The following is a 26,749-nucleotide window of genomic DNA, read 5'->3' on the forward strand; positions in this document are numbered from 1 at the left end:
TTCCTAAACCTTGGAAGGAGGAGGCACAGCAGCGACTCCCGCAGCGGGGTCAACAGAGGCGGCGGCAACGGATGGGGTAGTGGACGAAGCAATATCAGCCTTGACGTCGGCACTAGGAAGTGAAGATCCTGGTTCATCAGCGGGCACAGTGGTAGGACCGGTCCTCTTTTTTTCCTCCTAAATCTCTCAATCAGCATTACCGACGGTTGTCCAATCAAGCAACTCACGGCAATCCTCATTGCCTCCTCATGAACGTCAAGGACTTGTTTTTGTGTGCTAGTGTAAAACTTGATAACCCTGTTGTCTCATCAGCATAGCCATCTCTTCAATAGGTATCTGCGCACTTTTGTCCAATAGGGGTACCAAAGACTTTGCTGTAGTAGTCATGGAATTTGGCGCTGATTCCGCGGCTCTGGTCGACTTCCTTAGTCTTGGCTACAGCAGCGGCAGCATGTTCTTGCAGCTTGGCCGAAACAGTCTGGTTCTCGCCTACAACCTTGTTGCCCACTGTAGAGTCTAAAGAATTGAAGAAATTGAGGAAGCGAGAAGAGATGCCTTGTTTGTCTGCAAGCATTAGTCAGCAAAGTTTGGACAAAAGACTGAACAGAGACCTACTGTCAACGTCGATAGCTTTCTGAATAATGTGGTCGCCCAACACGTAGCCATGCGCCAGGTACTCTGCAACGATAGCTGCTTTGGGCTTATCCTCTTGTCCAAGAGGTCCATCAGCGCCAATGCCAGTACCAATAGGAGATGATCCTGTGGCAGAGGTAGGCAAGACAGAAGGGCTTTTTTCACCGTCTAAAGCAGAAGTCACTTCGAGGTGCGCTCCGTCGAGCTGAACATGAAAAACATTAGCAATGAAGTGACCAATAGTATAAAAACTCACAGTACCGCCATTAAGCATCCTATAGATGAAAAATCCATGTGCGTCAGCAAGATACCCCGTTAGGTCACAGAAAGAGTTGAAGTGGGAGGATGCCTGAAAAGCTGTGCCCCAGTACCGTGGTACTGGATTGTGGCCAATCATCCTTCCTCCCAGCACCGGTAGCTTTTTGAACTCACAAACTAGTCCTCATAGCACTCATTTTCTCAAACGTAATGTCGGCCGTGGTTCCAGTCTTTTTCACGCTGGTAAGCTTGCCACAAAATGAAAAAAAGTCGTGGAGTTTGTCTTCAGTAGTCTCTGGGGCGAGACCCGCGACGTGAATAGTGTAACCTGTGGTAGACATTGTTACTGTGGTGGTTTGAAAAATGAATTGAGTTATAAATGTAAAACAGAAATAAGAAACAAATCAAGAATAGATAAGAAAGCAAATGGTGATGACGGATCGCCTCATTACGTCATATTTTGAGAAATTCCGTCATATCAAAAGTGGCATTCTTTTGTTGTAACCGAAAAGTAAAAATGGTCCATCTATAATGTATTCTCTACTACAACATCTTTTCTACTCCCAATGCAGTCAATACCCATGCTAGCCAGCTCACTTTTCTCTCCTTCAGCTTCCACGTTTCTTCTCCGACGTCAACGGCGTAAGTGTGCAAGTTTTGTATCTCTTTCTGCAGAGCTCGTCGCAATACAGGAGAAGAGGTCATCATAACCATAGAAAGCTCTGTGTCGAGCGTTAGGGACCGAGTGGAGAGATTAGAAGACCCGGCAAAGGTCAAGAATGGTTTGTTGGACGGTGGTGAAACCCACAGGCCTGGTTCATTATTAGTTGATATACAATTAGGAATGATAGTCACCTTTCGAATGATATGTCCATCCGTCTCTTTCCCACTCTTTCAATCTGACGCCAACTCCTTTTTCTGCATCCCACTGTCTGCCTGCTTTTATTGTGTTCTGACGAAATCTGCTTTCTAAAAGGGTATATCCTTCTGGAATAAGCCGAGAGAAACCGTTAGATCCGTAGAACCCGTTGGCCTATAATGAAGTTGATCAATGTTATAAAACCCCTTGTAGTCGATGACTGACCTTTGGTGACGCCGCAATGATATTGACAGGCGCAGGTGACTCTATGATTGCTTGCCTGTATCGTCTGTACAATCCAAAATATCCACTCGTCAGATCAACTTCGACTTGCTCATTTCCTTCTTCGTTCTGATAACATCCCGTTACCGCTTTCCACACCTCTTCCATGGCCTTTTCCTCTTCTCGTATCCCCAAGACGCCAGCTTGCAAGACAGGCCAGAACCAAGTATCAATGTCTACCCGCCTTGAGCGGGAAACATTGGATGCACGCCATGAGTTTTGAAAAGCAGTTAATGTTGCCAAAGCATGAGGAACAAATCCACGTTGATGCAGAGAGGGAGATGACCATATTAGTGAGGCCCGAGAGCGATTTGTCGCGATTGCTGGAGCTGACGCTTGGTCGTCTGGAGATGGTAAAGGAATGATATTGTATGGTGAAATATGGGGTGGTGTTGAATGATTCAATAGATATGAGTATTGCGTAAATAGACGAGTCAACGAAGAGAGATAAGATAGCAAGCCGGGATTTGATTTGAAATGGATATATCGATCTTGTCGATTGGTAAAGTAAGAGTGGGCAAGATTAGCCCTGTTTATTGGGTCAACATATTGAGACAAAGTGCATATATTAGGTACTCACCCGCTGATAATTACCTCATCGTCAACGCCATACCACTTTCCATGCCAAGTACCCCATGCCTCATCATATCTTGTCGGCACAATCTTCTCCATTATTCCTTTTAACTTGGGGCTTCTAAATAACCAGACCTCACATCTCTCTGGGAAACGCTCGACCAAAGGTAATAGCAAGTGAGCTGTTGAGGGCGGAATATTCGGGTGTGGAGCTAGTCGAGTCGCTCGATGGTAATCGAGGATAAACATCACTCGTAATTGAGGGTTATTTGTGAGAGCGGCCTTGATGGACTCAAGCTAAACATTCAGAATTAGCTGTTGTTCGTTACAAAACTATGATAACGACGCTACCAGCTCTCCTTCCTCTGCCCCAATATAGAGAGTACTAATCAGTATCCTTCGCTTTGCCCGACTAATCATCTCGATTAGCCGTTGATAAAACAGACTTGGTTCATTCAGCAATTCCACTTCATCTCCTCGAGCTCCAAAACATGGCTGGTTCAAAGAAAGAGTTGCAGAGAGACGCTGAAATGATGGATACTGATGAGGTTGTATTGTTGAAGCAGTGGCGGCAGAGTAGTGACGGCCAGACGTTATCAAAGACCGTAGAAGGTTATTTGTTAGGGCATATTGGATCGGTCTTCTATATATTAGATAGCTCATTATAAAATAATGTTTTTTAAAGCAAAGAGGTTTAAAAATGAAATACATTACTAAAATATCAAGACAAGTAGAAAAAAGAAATTTGCCACGTGGTGGTGACTAGCCTCCACTTTCAACATCAATTCTTTTTTTGTTTTGTTTACACTTTTGTTTATATATTATAAATTCTTCTTGGAAAATTCATAGACATGTGCTAGGTGTACTGGAAAGCATTCAACTACATATCGCAAGAGTAGCGCAATATGTTAACTATAAGTCTGGGAGGCTTAAAGCGTGCTGCTATAATTATTCCTGTAGCCTGGACGGGTGCATGGATTGGCTATTACGGTAGGTTATTATCTTTTTACAATCTTGAAATATGGATGACTAGCACAAAATAATAGCCTACACTGATACGTTGAGGAGATCACATATAAGAGAGCGAAATAAGGCACTTGCAAAAGAACTAGAACAGCTGCTGAGCGAAGGTCCTGATTATACTAAGCCTGCCACTGAAGTAGAAAAAGAAGCGTTGAAAAAGAGGCATGCTTTGTTTGTATGGCAACAGTCATTAGCTGATACTTGAGCAAGATATTCAAGCTTAAAGTTTGCTGGGCGATATTGGAATCCATATGTCGAATGGAGAGAACAAGGTGCTTGGGTAAAGACTCTCTTATCAATCATTTATATAACGCTTAACTGATTGCGGTTGAAATCAGGAATGGGCTCTCTGGAAAGGAATCATCTCTATGCTCACGCTGAAGGTTTTCTACAACGGGCAAGTGCTATGAAGACCTTAATACACATCAATTGCTAAATCAAAGATGCAGAGGCATACCTGCAGATAGACCAATCCCCGATCTTCCTATTGAACGTCCAGACTTCAACCTTCTATATCCGACTTCTGAGGAATCTCAGGCTGGCTCTACTAGTCGAGAAGATGACAGTGGAGGAAGTAATGTCGACATTACTGACAAATTCACTTTCACTTGGGTGAGATTATGATTTTGGCTTATGGACTACGGCTGATGGATGCGTTACCATAGTTGGGACAATCGACTTCATATGTAACCCTGGATAAACTAGCCATCCTTACAGATCCGGCCCTTCAACACCGTACGATACCTTCGATACTCGCCCCTGAGCGGTTACGGCCACCACCGTGTAGCCTAAATGACTTAAAGAGAGTAGACGTGGTACTTGTTTCTCATAAGCAAGTCTAATTTTTTTTTGTAAAATGAGATAAAGCTTATTTGTGGAACAAGCCATTATGATCACCTTGATCCAGAAGCAATAAAAGAACTGGGAGATAGCTGCGAATGGATAGCACCCGTGGGCGTAGGGGCGTTTCTACGGCAACATGGCGCTACAAGAGTCACTGAGTTGGAGTTCGTTCATTTCATTTGGTCTTGCACTCGTATCCGTGAAACACAAGGAATTGACTATGGGTATAGTTGGTGGCAAGAGACAAAACATATGCTTTCGCTTCCCAATCAACCTCCAAAGACATTCACCATCACAGCCATTCCCAACATGCACTGGTCAGCTCGATCGCCTCTCGACACTAATGCTACTCTTTGGTCTGCGTTCCACGTCAAGTCAGACAGTGAAACACCCAGATCATTCATCCACTTGGGTGACACTGGGTAAGCTTTGTCTAGTAACTCCCAGCAAACATGTTCATCGCTGAAACATTTAGATATTCACCGACGCTTTACCACGCCGTTGGTCGAGTACTCGGATCCATAGATTTGGCAGCGATTCCTATAGGATCTTATGAACCTAGGTGGCACATGCATCTTCAACATACCGACCCTGAAGGCGCAGTCAGAATGGCACTGCAGATGCATGTCAAGAAGAGTATTGGGGTTCATTGGGGTACTTGGCTTATGAGTGATGAAGCTTGTAAGTTGACTCTATCTGATTGTCACAAACCCAGGACATGTATGCTGACTGCCTGTTATTGGTGGTAGATAACAAACCACCTTTAGATTTAGATCTGGCACGAAAGAAGTTAGATGTGAAAGAAGAACAGTTCTCAGTCGTTCCTGTGGGAAAGACTATCGTTTTGGACAACTCCATAAAGATTTGATTGACGATCTTGGTTACCACGATGCATTGGTCATCAAGACCTCTATACCTATGCCCTCTTAAGTAACCCCCAGTTGAGCAAAAAAAAAACGGCCGCCCTTTGGAGCTGCTCATTTAAGAATGAATTACCCTCTACCTGATTACAAGACGATAAAGATGAGAATACATGCGTGCATTACAAAAACCCCACAGCATAACTTTCAAAGCAAACAAGATATAACAAACAAAATCATTCGACATAACGACATAACAAACTAATCCAACATCTTACACCAATAATTGGAGACAGATCAACAGTCCAACAAGATGCTCTCAAGATATGTACATTGATTCGCACATGAACAAGGCTCTCGCCTCGGCAGATTACTCTGATTTAGCAGAATCTGTCGCTACGACAGCCTCGGCTTGTTTCAGAGCCTTCTTTTCTTGTGTGAATCTCTTAATTCTCAAGTCGGCTTTTGCCTTGATCTTTTTTTGCAGTTTTGGCTTATCTTAATTGTATATATAAGCGACTCTCCTTCCACTGCAAAACTCGAGACTTACAATTGAAGAAATAAAACAGCGATTCCAAATGGACAAAGAAAGGTGCAAGCACAAGTGCTTGGTATGTCTGATTAGCGTCAAGGTTATTGACCGATAAAATAGCTCACCTTGCACAAGACTGTCTGTCAGAGCCGGTGCCCTGTGTTCAAAGAAGCCATGCCCTATAAATTGGGCTACCCAAGCACAAACATGCACCGCCAGAGTAAAAGGTAACACTGATGGAGAGATTTCACTGCTATCAACTCCAGGCAGCCAGGAAGGCCGAGAGTTGGCCACAAAGGTAGCAGAGAGGTACAAAACGGTCCCTACGGGAACGTATGACAGCTAGAATACCAGACATGAGTGTGCGTACTGCAAAGCGCCTTGCACAAAGTTACACTTACTCCTCCAAATGGGTCGAGTAGGATATAGTATGTCATGTACGACACCATCCACACGAATGCCAAGTTTGGCTGGAAGGTTAAGCCTAGACAAAAGTTTATAGCTTTAGCTCCCGGTGGCGAAACATGGGCGGCAACGATTAGCCACGTCCTACCAGCAAAACGATCAGAACCAAGGTGCCAGGCAAGTGGAGACGACCACGTACCACAGGATCTGAGGAATGCAAATAAAGTGAATGATCTGGTTAACCTTGTTGGAGTGATAAGATGAATAGAATGCAAGCTATCGTCTCCGTTAGTCTTGAAAATTAAAAACATTTCCTTCCCGACCTCTTCTTCTACATCCAAATGATTCGTGCTGGCGTTTGCTGAACCTTGCACAGCCTTAACAGGAATTTGCTCTTGAACATGCATTGATTTCTTCTCAGCCACTTGAAAAGTAGACATTCTTGCAAGATAGAGACTTTGAAAACTATTGTAAAGAACAAATGAGCTTTTACGAACACAACGACAAAATTAAAAACAAACCGGCTTTTATGCGTTCATAAACAACCGTCCCATATCGGCCATTGACCGCAAGTTTTGGCCATTGCCCGAAGTCGGTATAAAGTATTCCACAACGAATGCATCTTTTGCTGTTGACTTTTGATTTTGAGCAGTTAACGAGAGATATGCCGTAGAGAGCAACCAGTACAGCTAAAAGAATCATGAATCACCTACTCCAAAGCTCTTGAATATGTCCCTCTGGCTCATCCACAGTCTTACTGACAACACTCCATATACGCTTCCATACCTGTTCTATGGATCCATCGGCAGAGATGTTTATCCACCTCTCGGGGCCATGGCGGTGAACAACTTGGTCTGCGACCAGCTTAAACTGCTCGCGTACAGCCTGTTGAATGGCAATAGTTTCGTATCGCTCACTTCCAAAGACGGGGCGTTTGGAAGCTGCCTCAGACGAGAGGGTGAGGTAGAGAGTGACGTCTGGGAGAGGCAAGCCAGTGTCAGGCTGTAGGCAATACTCAAAAGAAAGACCCTAGTCAAGATGAGCTGCTGTACAGGGGTTGAAGAGCGCAATACCGACCTTGGCTGCCGAAAATGCTATGCCAGAAAAAGCATATCGATCCGCAATGACGGTTATTCCATTTTCAATGTCTTTGAGTATAGATTCTCTGTATACATTAGACATTTGCAAGGTCAAAAGTAATGTTTCTACCCACACGCATTCCCATCGGTTCGCACTAAAGAGAAGGTGAATGGCATGGTCATCCATCTCGGTTTTGGATTGGAGGTATGCGTCAATCATTTTGCCAATGCTTGTCGTTCTGTCTGACCAGACATATAAGTACGGCGAGTGAGAGGTATAGCTGCCTACCTGGAAACTTTTGCAGCCTGGCTTTTCGCCCCGACTGTTGTATATGCTGGACCAGCCGCTCCACCTGTGTTGACTTGCCACAACGGTCAAGACCTTCCAAGACAATGAAGGCTCCTCTTTGCGACATTTTTTGTGTATTGATGTTGGTATTTATCTTGCAACTTTCCAAAATTCATTCTGTTACTTATAAGTAGTTAAAAGCGGGGCCCCGTTCAACGTGTTTGACTGAACCTCCACCATCGTATTGTTATCTGGCAACTTTTTTTTTCATTTCTCATCTTTCTCGTTTCTTGTAATCCATATATTTTCTCTTTCCATCGTATCATGTCGTCAGCAATAGGGGTATGTGTTGGAGTGTTTCGCAAACACAACGAGCACCTGATATAACAAGTATCATCCCCAAGTCTCTCGATGCGCTTTGAATGGTTTGAGATGGCTCTCATCATGTGTTTTCTGCCGGCTGACAAAAGGTTCTGTAAGTGTTATATAGAGTGTGCGCATGACTATGCAAGTCATCCGTCTATAAACTTTTTTCATCCATCTCGTATCTGTCGCTCATTAACTCTGCATTTGTAGCCATCTTTTCTTGTCGCTGGACGACCCAACTCTTGGACTTGAACTCTCATTGATAAAAACCGTTATTGTTCGCGCTACTGCCATGCCTACCAACGAGAAGGGTATGAAACCTTTTCTCCCTTCTTCAAAGCCTTCAGGCCCACTGTTCATTGCTCTCAATGTTCTTCGAGCTGTCAGTATTATCGCTCTACTTTTGGTGCTGGCAGCCAACATCAAGGTGATGGTTTCGTAAGTGCAGGCTGCTTTCGTCAAAAGGTTTATTCGCTTATACATTTGACGCATTTATACAGCGATATCAAAGTGATTAGGGATCCAGTCGCAGATGGGCGCAATGAATGTGAATATTATGAATATTCGAGCGTCCCGGATCAAACTGGTGGTCCTTTTTGGAGTATATTAAATAGAATATTCATCCGTAAGTCGCGCTCAAGGATGTGTCTTGATTCAACGCGACTAAATTGTCTGGCATAGTGTTTGAGTGCCTCTTACTGATTATGTCTGAAATCGGTGTCCCCAAATGTCTTTTTAATGAGTTTATTCCTATGCTGGGATCTGCCTATGGGCTTGGATGTCTTGGGGTTTTCCAGGCGCTGTAGGTCTGTTAATTGATGGAACAGAAAGCTAATACGAGCAGAGTTGGCGTTCAGGTGCTCTCTCACTACTGCGACTCCTTCCCTCAAATCTCTAACTGGATTCTCTTCATCGTGGGGTGTTTCAACATTCTTAGCGTATGGCTTTTATCATCCCATGAATCTTTCTCTTATCTGATAGTAGGGAATTTTCTTGCGCAAGGACGCCAAGAAGAAGAGACAGATATTCTCGTGGGAAAATGTTTCCTCCCTGTGGGTTTCGCTCTCCTGGCAGCGACAAGATTTGGAGCTAAACATTTATCAGCACACCTCAGACGCGCATAGCTGCCACAGCTTGGGACATGGTCTCTGAAACGAGTAAAAGATCTGATAAATCCATGGAAACCCCTCCAAGACGAAACGGACACTCCCAGCACGACACAAGCCTTCCCGAGTCGCCCCTTCTTCCATCTGGCACCAAACCTGGCGTACGGTTTGGAGGCTTTGGATTTGGTCGTCAAGGAGAAAAAGCTGCAGCCGAAAGAGGATGGAAAATCAGTCGACCACTTGAAGTACTTCCTCGTGAGTTGCCTTCTAGGACATAGCACGTGCGCAACTGCTAATGTCTGACCCAAATTGGGATCTTAGGCTATGCTATCTAACCTCAGCGTAGCTTTGGTGTTGTTTGGATGGACTGAATTGCATATCACTCCAACCATTAGACTACATGATACTGTATTCGTCTATTCTGATCTCGAGCGTAAGCATATGCACAAACCTTGTTCATGCATCATGCTATATGAATAAGATGGAAGCGAGAGAGGTTTTATAGCTATAAATTCGTTTTTGAATGTGATTTATATTCATGATACTGATTTCGGTCCCCCCAGACAAGCTTGACTCTGACTTAATCAAATACGTTTTTGGCTCATTTCTCGCAGAAACGGACAAAAGGCGGGAACAGAATATGCCCAGATGCGATGCCTCAGTATACGACTCGCAGCCGATGTTGGATACCTTGAGTTGCGCCATCCAACCATGATAGTATCTGGCCAAAGCGCATATCTGATCAACGCTGCCTTGACGGTTTTGCCTGTTTATCATTCAGTGGATAATCTCTTGGCCATCCAACAAGATGTACAATCTACATCACATCTGTTACCGCATATGATTTATTTAAGGAAACTGGGGACGATCCAAGCCACTACCAGGTTTCGATAATACTAATAAGATGAAAAGAATCCAGGATAGTAACTGTCTTCGGGAATCTTCTGGAAAACTGTGCCTGATGATCCCGAAATGACTGGTGACTAACTCGAACATTACTTGGGTTATTCTTTAGGATTGTTCATTTTCACGAATTGAACAGGAGTCGTGATCACGGAAGCAAATTTGGCTGTGATCAATTTCGTCCGAATTGCACAGGGTTTTTTGCGTGTTCAACTCAAAAAGCCGATGTTCAACTTATCATATTTTGTTTAGTATAAGATAAATCTTCAAACTCAATGCTTATCTTGTTCTATGTAACATAAACATTCAAACTCAATACTTTTCAACTCTCAGCTGTCAACACCATCTATCGATATGTCAAGCTTGCAGATTGGCTCATCGGACGGTTCCTAGGGTTTCACCTAGCATAATGTCATAACCTTGGAATGGTGAGAGAGAATATAGCCAATAAATAGTAATGCAACTCCGATTGCATTATTGTGACCTTTTGATTCAGAGCGTGGATATTAATTATTCTTAATATTCACAACATAGTCCTTCTGCCAACCACCTCCCTGCACTGAAGCCGCACAAATTCAACGTGAGTAGTTTAGTTTTTTGGGAGCAGGACCAATGCCGATTTACTGTACTAGATGACTGTTGATATTGAGCTTGTTTACAAAGTTGCTTTACCTAAACACCATTTTGTCAGAACCTTGGAATTAATCCATGGAATATAGCCAATAAGTAATAATGCAACGTAGATTGCATTATTGTGACCTTTTGGTACAGAGCGTGGATATTAATTATTGCTAATATTCATGACACATTTCCTCAGAGCGCAAGCCAACCTCGCCAAGCGAACCATGGCTAGCCAAAAACCGCTTCTTGAACTTAACCCGTACATGGCTAAAGAGGAGGAGCTCGCCGCTCTCATAAACTTTATCGCCAGTACAGCCGCCAATACTTTTCCTGAGATCGACTTTGAGGATTCTACTTTTCTTGAAAGCTTCCTACCTTTGACCCTCATTCACCTCACGCCAAAGCTGAATTAGCCGAGCTTGTCCAGTTTCACTGGGAAAAACATCCCATCATGATCTTGGGCTACATGCGTGACCCCAAGATGCGTAAGTTCCGAGCATTGCCCACAAAGTACAACGTCAAGCCCGCTCCATCCTACGTCGATATTGACCAAAGATCAGATTCTGTATATCTCTTTGCCACTCTTAGGCGCATTCTTTGCGGGCAAAATGGCCATATGTCCTCGCTGGTGTGAGCATTGATTCTTTCGCTAAGCTTTTTGAGCTTGTCAAGAAGGAAATTCTCATCGAGACCTTTTTCAAGTTGGGTTCTCGTATTGCCAAGAAGCTCCAGGAGGACAAGCATCAGAAGGTGGATAAACGTAGGGAGAACGAGCGGGTACTTGGCCCTAAGCCGACCGTCGCTTTTGGAAATATGAAGCCGTGATCAAGTAATCTGCACTTTGAAATGTTTCTCTCTTGATGCAATCATTAAAAAGAGATTCTAGTGTACAGCGAAAAAACTCGTTTGAATGCGTCATAAGTTCTGACGCCAAACATACGCAACTTTAGGAATTCCTAGTTTCTTACACGTAATTATTCTCTTCTCTATCACACTACGACTTGGTTAATCTGTAAAGTTCGTTTGGGCAACAGATGATAGACAGTTCGAATACGTGACTGGCTGATCAACATAAGCGTCAGGTAGGTATGCATGTGTTTCCCATGCCAATTAACAGTACCGCAATCCATAAAGCCTCTTATCAAAGCCACCTTCACTTGGAGCACGAGACCTAAACGATTGAGTCAGTTTTACCCTTCAAATATCAAAGATCCAAAACTAGATGATCCCTCAGTGTAACTATGAACAAAGACACCTCATCATCCGAACGATCCCAACTTCCCATTCTGAGCTTTCAAGACGAAAGGCATCAGGCAGGCTGAGAGGATCTGGGAAAATAGTGATTTCCCCGGACGTGGATATAAAACAGAATTGTCTTCTTGGGGATCAAATGCTTTGGCCAAACAAGTATACTTACAAGCTCTTTGATAAATTTTTACAAATCTGAAATGAAAAGATAAATCAAAATCTTGAAATGTTGCAAAGTTTATTTTAATAATAAGCACAAAATGAATAAAATCTGAAATATATTCAATCCTCCTTAAATGTCCGGACGCGGAGATGACAAGTCCGGACAGATTATCCATTCGTGCATTCCACGTCTTTTCTAATATTAATGCGAAAAAATAAAAACAATTTCAACTTTACAACTCTCTTCTCTCCAGCAAAATTATGCTTGCGTCCATCAGGAATAACGCAACAAGTATAGGTCTCGTATGCCTATTGTCTGCAGCTTGTGTATCGGCCAAGGGTGCTCTTGGTATAAAGGCTGCCAAAGTATCTATCACTTCAGCTGATGGAATCAACGACGCAACATATACGTACGTGAACCATTTGGCTTGGCTTGACCTATTCTGATGTAATTGTATGTAGATTGAAAGAACCAACACCTCTTCCTTCACCCATCACCCTTTCCGAAACATCCGTCTTCAAGCTTTCATTCAGTGTAGTGGACATAGAATCTGGAGAGGGAGTGTTCCCGCAACAGGCTCATCTGCGCTTTGAGGATCCACAAGGCGATGATGTTACGCTTCCGGTCACTGTGAAGAGCAACGGCAAAGCTCAAATTACTATTGTAGGTCGCAAGTGGTACAATTCATACTGAGAATGTAGAACGCCGCCAAACTTCATCGTGCTCTCTTGCCAACCCGCGGTCATTTTCAGCTTACCCTCCTTCTCTCCTCTCTAGATGAGTACACTCCTCTTGCTTACCCTCTTGGCCGCCTTTCCCTCCCTCCTTCAGTCTTGGAGTCCCTTCCAAGGAAACGTCATGACCTTCCTGCTCGTGCAGGTGAACCTGCGTTCCAGCCAGAGCAAGAGCTGTATCATACGTTTAAAGAAGACCCCAAGACTGTCGGCTGGTTCAAGAGTGGTACCGGCGTCATTGTGACGCTCATGCCATGGGGTGTGTTGTTGACTTTGGTACGTTGCTCTCCACTACCCTCGAATATACCTCACAATATCGGCCATAGATTCCCAAGCTGTCTCCATCCCTGAGATTTCAGTCCCCTCCTGTCTCTTCCTACATATTTCTTCTCGTCCTTGCGGCTCTCGAAACGCTTATATTTGTGTACTGGGTGGGACTCAAGCTCTACCAGGTATGTTTACCTCATACTGTCCAAGCTCTTCATACTTACCCCTTTTTCAGCTCCTCCCGCCATTCCTTGCTTTATCAGCAATCGCAGCTTACACCGGTCTGATTGCCCTTCGAGAACTGAGAGCACGTAGGCTCAAGGCTGGAGGCAGTCCTTGATTGGTTAAATAAAGGGTAACTGATAACGCATGCACCTGCATAGAGATGCAATGTCCATGCGAAATCGCCCTCGGAATCGCTTACAGAGGCTACCAACTGCCACATGCTTTACAAAACTCAAGATATAGTGTACATTCTAGTGGGACGATCGTCCATCACCCGTACAGATATAACCTTCTTTAGTTCTCTTCATCTAAAACGTTGGTGAGAGCGTTGACCACGACAGCTCAACTATCCAATCTAACGTCTCTTGGCGATCTCGAAACATTCTTGCCTGAGATGAATGGTGGATCCTTTTGACCGAAAGAGATATTTTCTAACCCTTTGCCGTCTAGCAAGTCTCTCTCCAATACCCTCAATCTTACTACTTTGAGCCGTACACAACCATTCCGTTATGCCTGACCATTCCACGTGTATGAAATACATCTATAATACAACTTTCGAGTTTTGTAATTGATCAACAAGGATTAAAACAAATAATAAATAAATAAAAACATTTTCCGGTTAATTCCTTTCGCTCATACACCTTTTGCCGCTTTCATCCGCCCCTTTCGTTTATTTTTCTTGTAATAGAAATTCTCCAACACATTTATATTTGTATTTGTATGCCTTGTTAATAGCAACACTATTATGTTTTCAATTTTCATCTAATAGAGAGATATTCATTACTCGCTCGTATCCAACCTCTCAACAAAAAGATGCCGTCACTAGGAGCCTCCTTACCCACCTTGCCATCCCATCTCGCCTTGGATAAGGGAAGGGTGAGATGGAAGAAGATGCTGCTTGGCTCGCTCAACTTTTACCGGATCCACTTGATTGCTTTCACAATAGTGAGTGGGAGAGGCTGTCTGGCTGCCCTGTGACTGATGATTGAGGGGTAGATCCCGTTAATAACGTCCGCTGTGATGTATGCCTGCAATACAGAATACCATATATCTTATATCGACTGTCTATTCAATTGCATGTCTTCGATGACTGTGACGGGTTTGGCGACAATCAACCTGAGTGCGTTAAATCCGTTTCAGCAGGTTTTGTTGTTTTTCCAGATGATTTTTGGGAGCTTGGTGAGTAAATACAAGGTTAACGGCTGTTAATCCCAAGTGTAGACGTTTGTATCCATCTTGATGATTCTCGTACGGTTACACTTTTTCAAAGAGACGTTCAAGCATGTGATTCATGAGCGCGAAAAATCCCGCTTTCACTTGAACAAGACGTTGTCTCGGGTTGCAACCCAGGCAATGCCTCTGACAGCTATCAGGAGGAGATTTGGAGCGGTCAAGAGGTCTGAAAAGGTAGGTGTTGCGTCTTGGTCAGTCGAATTTATTTGACTTGTGTAGAATGAGCATGATTTTCAGGATGATCCTCCGTCTCAGCCGTCTCCGTCGTCGTCGCTTGACAAGGGTTCGCCTCATTTATCCAACAGGCAAGATAGAAAGACTGAAGTTCACAATAAGGCCAAGAAGAAGGGTAACCAGAAACTGAGGACGGATATGATCAAGCGTGTACAGGGTGGTGGAGTCGGTTTGGTTAATCCCATGGGGTGGTATGATGCGGAACATATCAAAATTGCAACGCCTTCACCAACACCGGAAAATAAGTTTCGGTTGCCTTCCTCTGACGATGTGCTGGCTACTGATAATGGAGATGAGCTTCAAAAAGCCTTGACGGTCGCCGTTGAGAGTGGTGCTGCGCAGACTGAAGAGACAGCGAGTGGTGTAGAGCGGGTGTCTGTACAGGAACCGACGCGTATTCGTAAGCAGGTCTCCATGGACCAGCCTGCTGTCGATAGAGATACATCGGACACAGAACATGAAAAGTGGGTGAATGGAGACGGGAATATGGCTCACGCATGTGTAGACCATCCGTCTCTCCACCACAATCTCCAACCCTGTCAGAACCTGCAGGCCATAGTAAAATTCCATATGCGGGGCTACAGCTGACCGATGGTAAGTCTTCTCATCCAATCAAGCTTGATTCAATGTTTACAGATAATCAGACGTATTCCCCCGGTCAAAAACAATCGCTTTCGAAGACGTTCTGGACAGTGGTCATGATCATCGAGACAGGGCGTCGACAACGCAGAGAGAAGGCGGCGCGATTCCAAGGACAGCAACCTTTAGGAGTAACTTTGATAGTGAGTATCAGGCTCTGACCATTATCAATCTGATAAGTAGTAGGTCGAATCCCTTATTCAGCCACAATACAATCCAGTGCAGGCAACTTTACTCGAACTTATTCCCTTCTTCCATCAAGCACTCATTGCCCAGATCCACGTCTTGAAGGCTTTGGAGGATTTCCTACTCCATTAGATATCACCAAAAGAATCTTTCGCAAGGTGTTTCCTGAAACTTCAAAAAGTTTGTCGAGGACATTTACAGTTCCAAGGACCAATACTATAAGTGGGAAAAGTAACACGGGCGCTAGCATCCCAGAATCGAAGGAAGTGCCTTACATTACTTTTGAAGCTATAGTGGGCAGAAACAGTCGGTTTGAGGGATTGACTATAGAGCAAATGGACGAGCTCGGTGGAGTGGAATACAGAGCCTTGAGGATACTCTTGTATATTGTGGTAGGGGTGAGTTTTTCGAGCATTCGGTTACTCTTCGATAGCTAATTTTCATTACAGTACTTCCTTTTCATGCAATTAGCCGCCTTTGTGATTATTGCTCCATACATCTCAGCTGGAGGACGGTATGACGCTGTATTCAAAAAACAGCTACGATACGTTAGTATCCCGTGGTTCGCACTGTATCAATCAGTCTCTTCGTTCACAAATACTGGCTCAAGTCTGTGTGATACGAGCATGGTTCCATTTCAAAAAGCGTATCTTATGATTGTCGGTAAGGAGACTGAATTGGCATACCTGTCGAATAAGCTGATGTCGATTGTAGTTCAAATTATCTTGATCTTGGCAGGCAACACAGCTTATGTAAGTTCTTCTTGATTGCATGAAGGGATCTGTTGCCTGACATCTATGCAGCCCATTTTGTATGTCTGACCTCCGCTTCTTACTCTTTTCTTAGCTGACCATCTGTTGAAAGTCTACGTTGTGTAGTGTAAATAACTATGCCTGTTCTTATCTGGCAAAACTAACATATCATCTTAGTTGGATCATTTATAAACTAGTACCAAAAACCTCTCGCTTGAATGAGTCTCTTAAGTTTCTTCTAGATCATCCAAGAAGGTATGATACAGCAAATTTGGTCCTGAGGTGTATATTGAAATGTCTGATTCTTTAATGATAGATGTTTTGTCTATCTCTTTCCTGCCACTCAAACTTGGGTGTTAGCTTTGACCATGTTGGGTTTGACGTAAGTTGTTAAATTGTGGGCAAAACTGACTTATCAGCCTCATCGATTGGGTCAGTTTCTTGGTACTTGATCTCGGCACCCCGTGAGTCTTCCTGCTCAGCTATTAAGCCAGTATGTGCTAATAATAATAGGATTATCATGGCATTGCCAGCCGGCACACGTATTGCATCTGGCTTCCTGCAGTCCGTTGCTGTTAGGGCCGCAGGTTTTAGCATTGTGCCTATAGGAAACTTAGCTCCAGCTGTCAAGGTCTTGTATGTCATTATGATGGTAAGCATATTCACTTTGCTGATTTCTTTGTCACCTGATTATTTATAGTACATATCCGTATACCCCATTGCTCTGTCCGTACGAGCTACCAATGTGTACGAAGAAAAGAGTCTTGGACTGTACGGTGAAGATTATGATTCTGATGAATTGTCTGAGGACACTAGAGGCGTTCATGCAGTAGCAAAGTATATTGGCTTTCACGCAAGGCGACAATTAGCTTTCGGTAAATTTTGTCAGAGGGACTGCAGCCATTAAACTGACATATTATCTCAAGACATTTGGTGGCTAGCCTTCGCGCTTTGGCTTGTTTGTATCATAGAGGTAAATTAGCCCCTTTATCTTGCAAGTTGTTATAACATAGACTTATGTTAACAGCGGGCTCATATCGATAACGATTCTGAATGGTTCAACATTTTCAACATCATTTTCGAGCTGGTTAGTGCTTATGGGACGGTCGGTTTGACTGTAGGTCTTCCATATGATAATTTCTCGTGAGTTTTGTTACCTGTAGGCACTCATGAAAGCCATACTAACCGCTGCATGTATAGGTACTGTGGAGCGTTTCGCAAGCTTTCCAAGCTTGTGGTTATAATAGTAATGCTTCGAGGGCGACACCGGGGACTACCTGTGGCTGTGAGTGAACTATAGCGAGTCTTAAGAGCCATGCTCATAATCTGTTTGTTTACAGATTGATCGTGCCGTTATGTGTAAGTGTGGCACCAAAGTGGACGGAAATGATGCTGATTTATGCAACTAGTACCGAAGGATTTTCAAACCGAGGAAACGGCGTATGAGGAAGAACAATCACGACGAGCTTCTCGACGAGACAGTATATTCAACGAAGAAACATTCCCAAATCGACCCGGATCCTTCCATGGCGTACCTCCTGCAACTGAAGTCAACATCAGCCCAGGGCCGACTACTGCAATTCCAGTGCCACATCACCATCCTACTCACTCAATCCATCGCCCTCAACAACATCGTCGATTGAACTCTTTCGGCGGCCATACTTCTTTACGAACCGAAAGCCCATCGTTTGCTCCCACAAGCGACGATAAACGGTCACAGATGGGTATCAAAAGTCAAGCACTAACAACTGTCGAAGAATCAACAATGAGCAGAGCGCCAACCATGGTGGAAGAATCTAATGATAGCGCATTAGAAGTTTAAAGGTTTTTTCTAGGGTAAATACAAGAATCCCATCAATCATCTTCTCAACAACAATTAGCCATAATGTATACACAAACTAGATAGAGTCGTGATTACTGTTGTGTTTGTATCCCAATGTACTGCTTTACATTTCTTAATCAAATTTAACTCTGATTTTGAGGGAATTGTAGTAGCCCATCTAGAATGCTTGCATCACTGTTTAGAAAAACGTTTTAAATATATCACTACATCTTCAACAGTACTACAAAAAAATACAGAACCTTTTCAGTGTACGGAACCGTATCTTGCACATTTCTAATCGACCTCTATCAATACCCCAGATTATATACGCTTCGACTCAACCATATCTATCGTCTATGATAAATGGAGCTCTGTTCTCACAGGTGCTACATTCTCATCTGTATCCTCTGCTGCTCTCGCCTCTGCTGCAGCCGCCGCCTGTGCTCCCAGTTGCACCAAGGCTGTATCACTCCTATGCCTAACTAGCCCTCCAGACTCCTTGCCTGTGTCGTCTCCAGCCCTCGCTAACTGCTGCGAAGCACCGTATGTGGGCAATTGCGTATCCAGCGGCACAATGCCTCCACCCAAAAAGCCTTGAGAGGCAATACGGTAGGGAGGCACTTGATTGAGCGGGTCAAGCTCTTCGTCCGGTTTGGAGGGTGTCTCTAAGTCGTCGCCAACTTCGAAAGATGGACCACCCTCTGGTTTAAAAGTGAAATGGTGAGGGACAAAGGATACACGATTTTGGCTGCTTGCAGACGACTGGGTACCAGATGCATTAGCGCTAGCTGTGTTGAGACCATTAGGGACGGATGAGTTTCGTGGGATAGTAGCATCATTGTTGACGCCGGGGGCAGGTTTAGAGTTGTTGTTAAGAAGAATAGATCGGCTGGCGCGATGAGCGTTTCGTTGAGATAAAGGATTGATGGGTTTCAGCGGAAGGTGGAATAATCCATGGAGACCAGATGATCGACGCTCGTTCCCAACAAATAGTTGCCCCTCCTCAGCATAGCTGCCCGAAGTTGAAGAGGGTTGACTATTTCTTTCTGGACTTGAAGCTCGACTGCCGGCTCGGCTGCTAAAGTTTGATCGACTGCTACGGCTCAGCGGGCGACTAGGCGCCTGGGAATCAGGAGTAGAGTGAGGCGAATTGCCGTTGGATTGTGTTTGAAGAGCACCCAAGGATAGGAGAAGCTCCGAATCGACCCAATTAGACAACTGTCGACGAGACGGAGGGTCAGTTATTGCAGGCGTAGAATTGCCACTACGACTATGACTTATCCCCTGCGTTGGAGAACCAGGTCGAGACGGCGCTCTACTTTGAGGAGTATCATCATAGGAAGAGGGCACGGAAGTTGCACGAGGAATAAAGCCTGTAGCATTGCCAGAATCAGCTACGGCGATTCGATCGTACACATGATTACTATAGCTGGGGAGGTCCATCGGGGGTTGGTCTGACTGTACGCCGCCAAATAATAAACCGCGAGTAGTGGCACCCAGCATTCGTGCTTCATCAAGAAGACTGTTGTCAAGGATGATGATGGGCAGCGCGCATCTCAACTCAGAGACGTGACCGTCGGGGTTAGAAATGGAACAAGACCATTTGATCTTGTGTGTGACAAAAACTGGATGCGTTGAGTGCGATGGCGTGACCCATGGGGGTATTGGAATATTGAAAAAAGTGTTGACTTCCTCATCCCCAATCTCGACATTCTCGTTTGGTTGTGCAGTAGAAGCTGTATCCCCATTAGGCATGGAGGATCCAGCATGTTCATGCTCGGGTATAACAGATGGACCTGGTTCAGAAGTCTGACCGGGAGTGTGATCTTGTGTACGGGTATCTGCCGTAAGTTCCAATAGGCTACGAGAAGCAGAGATTGGAGTCTGTGTTGGACTTGTGTGTCTAGACTGGTTGGTGCTGCTCCTTCCCGAATAACCATGAACCTCAATCCAATGATGAGGTGGCTGGACAGGTTCTCTAGCAACCTCCACGGCCATGCCATCCCTAATTTCGTGCTTAACACAAGCATCTACCCTGGTATCAGGATGAGAAGAATGCCGAGTATGGACCAGAGTATACTCTTTCAACACAGACACAACTGTTGTTACCTTGACGCCCTTGGCGAGAGGCATAAACTTGACGTTGACGGGAATGTCATCTCCCGCTGCGTATGCCTTGTAAGGCAAGGTGAAAGAGTACATGATTTTTCCTGGCCAGGTGTTTTCAATTTCCAATGTCTGATTGAATTCGAGCGCCTCAGGCGTAAACATTCGCAAGATGCTAAACTCTCGTATCGAAGAAAAGTTGCTCGAGAAGCCAGAGCGTACGACTTGCGCTCGAAGCTTGTAGGTGATGACGGCATCTCCTGTATACGAATGGAGGGACGATGGAAGGTTGCCATCCAGCATGAAGGAAAATGGGAACGAATGATGACCGGCTTTGAGGGTATGTGAATGCCCACGAGCTCCTTGCAGGAAAGACCAGTCATGACTGATAATCGGATGGCTAAAATGGCGATGTTTTGAGGACGCACTATGGATGATTGAGAATACTACCCCTCAAAAGCAAGATAAACCTACCTTGGCCCGTCCGAAAACTGCACTTTGGCCTTGCCTGTTAAGGTCATGTTAATTTCCTTGATGTTGGTAGCCTCAACCAGCTTCAGCTCTACCCGCCCGGAAAGATAGGCCGGATTCATGTCGCCTCCTTGCCCTCTCAATACCAGCCGGTCCGCATCCAGTACAATCTCCAGCGTATTTCCGCCATAGATACTTCCGCCTGGCGTAATCGATGCACCCGCCTCGTGTGGAGAAGGCTGCCTAGAAAGATAATCACTTGTATCAGAATCAAACGTCACGTCTCGACGTCGAGGGAGCATAATGTAGGACGGTCTCAGTGTCTGTCCACTATGAGTCGGCGAAGATGCCCTTGAAGATGCTCTCGAAGAAGACGCAGAAGGTGTCGTGGCCGAAAGGCCCATCCAGCGAGATGGCATTTTTGTAGACCGCTTGAGAATCACCACCACCGAACTGGGAGGATCAGCTCAAGATTCAGTAGTTGTTAGGCCGTACTTGAGCGTCTTGCCAGACCGCCAATATCGATTATTCAAAAGAATTATAGATAGAGTTGCAAGAAAACTGTTAAAGATGATGAAAAGAAAGATGAAGATGTTGTTGCCACGAAAAATAAAATAACAATATTTTTTTCGCGATAAGCGATAGTGACACTCTAGGTGACTGACTTTAGCGCAAACAGATTAGGAATCATTCTATTCTTTTTTTGTCTTTTCTGCTATTTTTAAGGGGTAAAAATATTGGAGAAAATCAGGAAATTATCATGCTGCATGCTTTGTATCTGGGAGTTTCTATTAGGCAAAAAAAAAGATTGAAAAATCAAAAATCAAAAAAGATCTTCATTACAGATTCGAACCGACGTCGCAAAATCTACCCGGCGGCAATAGCAAACGGATATGCGGTGATCACCGCATATCCGTTAGTCGTTCCGTCCGTATCCGTATATCCGTGGATCTGATTTACGTAATGGATATTTGATCCCACTAAACGTCGTGATTTATTGGAAGCAGTTTACAAATTTGAAAATGCAAATGTAGATTGAATAGGCTGCCCAAATATCCAGGTATATGAAAAAGAAGACGCTGTATACGCTAATCCAGGTGCAACAGTGGCAAGCAAGAGTAAATAATGATTATAAACAATAGGCCTCAAACATGAGCAATCTACGAGCTTGGTCCGACAATGTAGCTGTGGCTGTAGGTAGCAAGAGAAGTTGTGTAAGAGGAGCTTGCCTCATAGGAAGCTAGTGCACTGCTTGACCGGGAAATGGACCCATGGGCGATTGAGACCGTTAGCTTGGCCAATCCGTTTCTCTTGATCCACACTTGAAGAAAGTCTGTCTCTGGTCGAAAAACGCAGCATTATCAACTCAACATGTCTTGCCTATGCATGGGTAATCCTTGTTTGTGGCAAGCAGTCTAAAGACCCTCTGGAAATCAATTGCTGAAAAGCTTTTGGTTGCAAGGTTGAAATATATGGTTCTGTTGACTTGTAAAAACAAAAGTAAAATGCTGGTTTGGTTGAAATCCTTCAAACTGTCCACTTACTTGAATTTATTACGTAATTAGACGCACCATGTCCGGACAGAGCAATGGCGGAAGCAAATTTTGTCAACCAATGACCAGCGGCCTGTTTTTTAATCTCTTTTACTCTTGTATTTACATTGTCATTTCATTTCATTTTTTTTCTTTCTTTCGCTATATCTCCAGCACTAAAAATTGGCCTTGCTGCCGCCCCTCAAGCTCTCTGGACGGATTGAAAAGATTGCGAGTGTGTTTCTGTGCTCAAAGTAAAAGCAAAACCACATGGCTCCTCTCCTCCTCACTCACTTCCGACCACGTCAACGGTCGCTACTCTCTACTTTATTCACAGCCACCTTTTTAGGCGCTGTCATAGTTGTCGCTTTTCCATGCCCGGCTAGATCTTCCAATGAGGCACGATTAGATTCTCCTGGACCTCATACCAGTCGAGCGCAAGAAACCAAGAGAGAGGTGGTGTTATTGATGAACGAGAGGGGTAAAAGAAGATTTTTGGAAGAGAGATGACACATCACGTAGGTTTATCCTTGGCTTTGCTTTTAAACCAAAAGTTGGCACAATATTGACATGTACACCTGGGCGGTAGTGATTAACGACGCTTCAATAGATGTTGTAGACAGCGTTCTCCACCATTGTACTCTTATGGTTCATAATAAGTTGTAATTGTGAGCTTTGCCGCCATTGCCTCTATAGAAATTGCTAACGTGATGTACTGCAGTTTAAAAGTAGCTGTTTCCATGTGTTTACATTGCATGGATTTTGGCCTGCATTCGGGATTTCCAGTTTTTACTGATACTTTGTCTCATTTCGACCTCACTATCTTACAAGATGCACTGTCTGTTCTTTACAGCCCTACCCGACCGAGGTCATTATTGATTGCTTGTTTGGCAACCTTCTACTGACAGCTTATTTGTCTTGGGTGTTTCGTTGACCATACGCCTTGCTAGCATACTGCAGCATCTAATTAGCTCTACTTGTATTGCATTGAAAGCGTTGACTTGCCTTGCCGTCAGCAACAATCAAATTAGCGGAGTCTTGCTCTTCGCCCTTCAAGTATCGTCTTATGATTTCTTTAGTACCCTCAGCATACCTTCTCTGAGCATCAAGGGTGGTGCCAGAATCTTTGGATATTGTCAAGAAAAATCAAACACCACGGGAAAAAAACGTACAGTGAGGGACCATTCCATTACCTCCACCGAGAGGATTAGTAGCATGTCTCCAAGGATGGTCTTTGGGTGCAGGCTGGACGTCTATACCATAGTCATAAGTAATTGAGGATGTCATTTACGATCCTGTTACTTACCCCACACATCTACAGACGTAACTTTTCAGTAAAGAGATCAGCCAAAGATCTGAGAAATCTTACCTCCTGCGTAACCCCGCAAATGTCCAGATGCCAGAGCCCTCTTCACCGCTTGACGGTCACAAATGGCACCTCGTGCAGTATTAACCAGCCAAGATCCTGGCTTCATCTTGCTTATGAGTTCATCATTGAACAGGCCTCGCGTTTTTTCATGAAGAGGGCAATTCTTTTTACCATTAGCAAACCACAAAATCGTTCCCGATGGATGCTTACAATGGCAACAACATCGCATTGCGAGACTAAGTCTTCAAGGCTCTTTACCCTACGCGCTTTGATGGCCTTCGCCGCCTCTATACATGTTGGTTAGCGCTCTTCCTTTTCACTTCGAGACCTACCGGGAGGTAAATTGGCATAGTCGAACCACAACAGCTCCTTGCAGCCAAACGGCTGTAGTCTCTGCAAAACACGATATCCGATTCTACCACATCCAACGGTGCCAACAACCTTATTCTCCAGATCATAAGCGTTGCGAGCAATTTGAGCAACGTTCCAATCGTCGGCAACAATTTGCTCATGGGCAGGCACAAAGTTTCGAACCAAAAGGAGAATAGACATCACTACATGTCTATACGGTAAGAATTGAAGACCTGTTAATGACGGTCTACATTTACTCGATGAAAATCTTACTCGGCTACTGATACAACGTTGGACCCAGAAACTTCAGCAACAGTGATTTTCTTCTTGTTTGCAGCATTCAGATCAATATGACTATCTCACGTCGTAGTCAGCGCAACGGCCTTGAGACTAGTCATCTATCAAACGGACTCGGAGCCAACTCCTGCAGTGACACAGAGCTTCAACTTGTGCGCCTTTTCAACGAGATCAGCGGTGAGGTATCCTGGATGGAATGGCGTGGTAATGAGGATTTCAGTCTATGTCCTAGTCTCAGTCCATCACCTATCTCTTCCCGATGAGCAATCTCACGTACGTCAGGCAAATGCTTTTGGAAATCTGACTCTGGGCCTTCCTTATCATCAGTAACCACTAGTCTTTGGCCTTTCAGCATCAACCAAGGGGTCATTGATTACAAGCTCACTCGTGACCTTCACTTTTCAACCATTCTGCGATGCCTAGTCTGTTTTCCACAGTGCCCAAGAGCTTTGCCTCTTCTTTGGCCGCTGAAGCCATATAATCACCACAGTCAGGATCGTCGCAAGGTTTCAAAGGTCACCTACCTCTTCCGCCTTCGTACAGAATTGCCAAAACCTACAACATGAAGAGAACAGCGTCAGCTTGCATGAAACCAGCCCATTTGCAAGAATTGCCATACCTTGACCATGTTTGAATACTATGGATTTCGATGCTGAGGAAACAAAAAATGTAGCTTGTGACACAGAGTTGGCCCTCAGTACACATTACGCTTATATATAGCTCACAATATAGAGTTCCGAGTCATTAAATGGTGACCAGCTGTCGTCTTCCCAAAATACACCCAATCATTAGCACATGTCTTTTGTAAGTATTCGTACGTCAGTTTATGTACCACGAACAACGTACTACAAACATCAGACTCAGTCATCTGATAGTTATGCTTTGTGTCTATTGCGTAGTCTGGAATGGCTATGACAATAGTCTTGTTAAAATCTTGAATATTGGGTTTGCATATACCGGCATGAGAGTGTCTACTGGTTACTTACCGTTCTGAGACTTGGCTGACCAAGAAGTTAAAGCCTGCGACTACATCTCTCAATCTCAAACTGCTCCATTGTCGCCCAATCTCGCTTATATCAACCTGACATTCAACATGGCAAACCCATCCAACAAGCCGATATCTGTCAAACGTTGAGCACACCATACCATCTGATTCATATTCTCTGCAACCCAAGATTCAGAAAGAGATACGGCTGTACTTTACAACTACATGGCTTACAAGCTCTCAACGTGTATTAAGAATGTCCCTCTGTCGTAAAACTTTCTCCATGAAACATTGGATGCTAAACGCTCTCAGTTCTTTATAGATTAGATAGCAAAGATAAATCTACAAAATGGGGTCCGTGCACAGGAACCCGAAAGATAAGAATGTGTGTGTTTGGCCGGAATGTAATTATCTTTCCAAAACATCTTTTTTTGTCTTTTCTTTTCAACTTGAATTCTTCAAAAGTTTTCAACTACAACTTTTCGTCGTAACCTCGCCAATGCAAAGGCGACCTTCTGAGGCTCTCTCACCAAATTTCTCTTCAAACTTTGCTCAAGAATTGTTCTCGCTTTTGACGCTTGCGCCCCGTACAAATCTAAAGACATTCGACGATCGAGGTTATACTCTGAATATTTCCTCATGAGCTCCCAACGTTTGCTAGCTCTGCGGCATTATGCCACCCTTTCTCATCCCAGCTCCAACATTCCGGCGTCAAAACTTTTGTTTTCCAACAGCAATACCCTGGTAATATTTGACGCCTATCCCAAGGCCAAATATCACTTTTTAGTCTTGCCACGTTATCCTTTTACTCCTTATTCAGACCCTCAAGCTGATCAGTCTATCGTTCCCTTGGAAGCTCTGGATGACCTCAACAGCTTGCTCTTGAAGGCAGGTGTTGGACAGAGAGAAGAAGTTTTGAGAGTGATGGCAGAAACCGCTTGTGAAGTGGAAGAGATGATTCGGGATGAAATGCTGAAGACTGAAGGATTTGAATGGAGGATTGATGTCGGCTTCCATGCCATACCTTCCATGAAGTATGTATCTGTTCTTGATCTATGATTGTCATGCCATAAGGCTCATGATGTTTTAGACACTTGCATCTCCATGTCATATCAGACGATCGATTATCGCTGTCGCTGAAGACCAAGAAACATTACAATTCTTTCAGACCTGATCTTGGATTTTTTATACCCATCATGGAGGTGCAACGTTGGCTCAGAGATGAGTTTACAGTTGTCGAACGTTTGGAGGTGAGTTGTATTCTTGATAATTTGATATTGACTTTTTTATAGACCATGGCAGATACACCGGCGTTGCTAAAGATACCATTGACATGTCATAAATGCGATGAGCCCATCCACAATATTGAAAAGCTAAAACATCATCTGAAAAAAGAGTTCGCCAGTGAGAAGGAAAAGGCATTGAAGCATTATCAAAAGCATGGTAGCAAGAGGAGTTCTGATGAGGACATTTTCTAATTTGGTAGGCGGTATATCAAACTTA

General features: G+C 44.1%; 12 protein-coding genes across 12 annotated transcripts; 6 read left to right on the plus strand and 6 right to left on the minus strand.

Annotated features, from left to right (window-relative positions):
* Nucleotides 1–3: 3 nt before the first annotated feature.
* Nucleotides 4–1,232, minus strand: L203_105521 (uncharacterized protein; the record flags this gene model as incomplete). Its single annotated transcript, XM_066214888.1, has 6 exons — nt 4–177; nt 228–297; nt 345–564; nt 616–838; nt 890–908; nt 1,066–1,232. The coding sequence occupies 6 exons, from the start codon at nt 1,230–1,232 to the stop codon at nt 4–6; spliced, it is 873 nt and encodes a 290-aa protein (XP_066070985.1).
* A 202-nt stretch (nt 1,233–1,434) lies between these two features.
* Nucleotides 1,435–3,268, minus strand: L203_105522 (uncharacterized protein; the record flags this gene model as incomplete). The annotated part of the gene is made up of 5 exons (XM_066214889.1): nt 1,435–1,703; nt 1,747–1,924; nt 1,976–2,561; nt 2,613–2,902; nt 2,957–3,268. The coding sequence occupies 5 exons, from the start codon at nt 3,266–3,268 to the stop codon at nt 1,435–1,437; spliced, it is 1,635 nt and encodes a 544-aa protein (XP_066070986.1).
* A 242-nt stretch (nt 3,269–3,510) lies between these two features.
* L203_105523 (uncharacterized protein) lies at nt 3,511–5,339 on the plus strand (the record flags this gene model as incomplete). The annotated part of the gene is made up of 10 exons (XM_066214890.1): nt 3,511–3,595; nt 3,652–3,790; nt 3,839–3,908; nt 3,967–4,025; nt 4,078–4,240; nt 4,294–4,460; nt 4,513–4,635; nt 4,702–4,893; nt 4,947–5,152; nt 5,221–5,339. The coding sequence occupies 10 exons, from the start codon at nt 3,511–3,513 to the stop codon at nt 5,337–5,339; spliced, it is 1,323 nt and encodes a 440-aa protein (XP_066070987.1).
* Nucleotides 5,340–5,701: 362 nt separating this feature from the next.
* L203_105524 (uncharacterized protein) lies at nt 5,702–6,708 on the minus strand (the record flags this gene model as incomplete). Its single annotated transcript, XM_066214891.1, has 6 exons — nt 5,702–5,829; nt 5,882–5,938; nt 5,989–6,205; nt 6,265–6,412; nt 6,468–6,544; nt 6,592–6,708. 6 exons carry the CDS (start codon nt 6,706–6,708, stop codon nt 5,702–5,704), a joined length of 744 nt encoding a protein of 247 aa, XP_066070988.1.
* Nucleotides 6,709–6,973: 265 nt separating this feature from the next.
* L203_105525 (thymidylate kinase) lies at nt 6,974–7,763 on the minus strand (the record flags this gene model as incomplete). The annotated part of the gene is made up of 4 exons (XM_066214892.1): nt 6,974–7,297; nt 7,346–7,433; nt 7,482–7,590; nt 7,637–7,763. 4 exons carry the CDS (start codon nt 7,761–7,763, stop codon nt 6,974–6,976), a joined length of 648 nt encoding a protein of 215 aa, XP_066070989.1.
* A 531-nt stretch (nt 7,764–8,294) lies between these two features.
* On the plus strand, nt 8,295–9,443 carry L203_105526 (uncharacterized protein; the record flags this gene model as incomplete). The annotated part of the gene is made up of 7 exons (XM_066214893.1): nt 8,295–8,440; nt 8,503–8,627; nt 8,684–8,804; nt 8,847–8,940; nt 8,987–9,054; nt 9,107–9,363; nt 9,430–9,443. 7 exons carry the CDS (start codon nt 8,295–8,297, stop codon nt 9,441–9,443), a joined length of 825 nt encoding a protein of 274 aa, XP_066070990.1.
* A 1,368-nt stretch (nt 9,444–10,811) lies between these two features.
* L203_105527 (uncharacterized protein) lies at nt 10,812–11,045 on the plus strand (the record flags this gene model as incomplete). Its single annotated transcript, XM_066214894.1, has 1 exon — nt 10,812–11,045. The coding sequence occupies one exon, from the start codon at nt 10,812–10,814 to the stop codon at nt 11,043–11,045; it is 234 nt and encodes a 77-aa protein (XP_066070991.1).
* A 1,258-nt stretch (nt 11,046–12,303) lies between these two features.
* L203_105528 (uncharacterized protein) lies at nt 12,304–13,384 on the plus strand (the record flags this gene model as incomplete). Its single annotated transcript, XM_066214895.1, has 5 exons — nt 12,304–12,452; nt 12,505–12,673; nt 12,745–13,053; nt 13,104–13,229; nt 13,280–13,384. The coding sequence occupies 5 exons, from the start codon at nt 12,304–12,306 to the stop codon at nt 13,382–13,384; spliced, it is 858 nt and encodes a 285-aa protein (XP_066070992.1).
* A 698-nt stretch (nt 13,385–14,082) lies between these two features.
* L203_105529 (uncharacterized protein) lies at nt 14,083–18,135 on the plus strand (the record flags this gene model as incomplete). The annotated part of the gene is made up of 21 exons (XM_066214896.1): nt 14,083–14,214; nt 14,266–14,448; nt 14,491–14,676; nt 14,722–15,136; nt 15,202–15,330; nt 15,381–15,518; nt 15,562–15,959; nt 16,011–16,224; nt 16,276–16,313; nt 16,365–16,372; nt 16,426–16,440; nt 16,491–16,568; nt 16,630–16,695; nt 16,751–16,777; nt 16,827–16,965; nt 17,014–17,188; nt 17,240–17,286; nt 17,341–17,456; nt 17,514–17,598; nt 17,654–17,672; nt 17,723–18,135. The coding sequence occupies 21 exons, from the start codon at nt 14,083–14,085 to the stop codon at nt 18,133–18,135; spliced, it is 3,021 nt and encodes a 1,006-aa protein (XP_066070993.1).
* Nucleotides 18,136–18,489: 354 nt separating this feature from the next.
* On the minus strand, nt 18,490–21,131 carry L203_105530 (uncharacterized protein; the record flags this gene model as incomplete). Its single annotated transcript, XM_066214897.1, has 2 exons — nt 18,490–20,668; nt 20,716–21,131. 2 exons carry the CDS (start codon nt 21,129–21,131, stop codon nt 18,490–18,492), a joined length of 2,595 nt encoding a protein of 864 aa, XP_066070994.1.
* A 2,022-nt stretch (nt 21,132–23,153) lies between these two features.
* L203_105531 (uncharacterized protein) lies at nt 23,154–24,889 on the minus strand (the record flags this gene model as incomplete). The annotated part of the gene is made up of 13 exons (XM_066214898.1): nt 23,154–23,198; nt 23,250–23,368; nt 23,417–23,497; nt 23,551–23,559; nt 23,614–23,776; nt 23,824–23,900; nt 23,946–24,175; nt 24,238–24,318; nt 24,376–24,482; nt 24,539–24,599; nt 24,647–24,728; nt 24,786–24,816; nt 24,881–24,889. 13 exons carry the CDS (start codon nt 24,887–24,889, stop codon nt 23,154–23,156), a joined length of 1,095 nt encoding a protein of 364 aa, XP_066070995.1.
* A 996-nt stretch (nt 24,890–25,885) lies between these two features.
* Nucleotides 25,886–26,724, plus strand: L203_105532 (uncharacterized protein; the record flags this gene model as incomplete). The annotated part of the gene is made up of 3 exons (XM_066214899.1): nt 25,886–26,280; nt 26,337–26,496; nt 26,539–26,724. The coding sequence occupies 3 exons, from the start codon at nt 25,886–25,888 to the stop codon at nt 26,722–26,724; spliced, it is 741 nt and encodes a 246-aa protein (XP_066070996.1).
* Nucleotides 26,725–26,749: the final 25 nt, after the last annotated feature.

Source organism: Cryptococcus depauperatus, chromosome 7 (assembly GCF_001720195.1).
Source record: "Cryptococcus depauperatus CBS 7841 chromosome 7, complete sequence".
In the NCBI taxonomy this organism is placed as follows: Eukaryota; Fungi; Basidiomycota; class Tremellomycetes; order Tremellales; family Cryptococcaceae; genus Cryptococcus; species Cryptococcus depauperatus.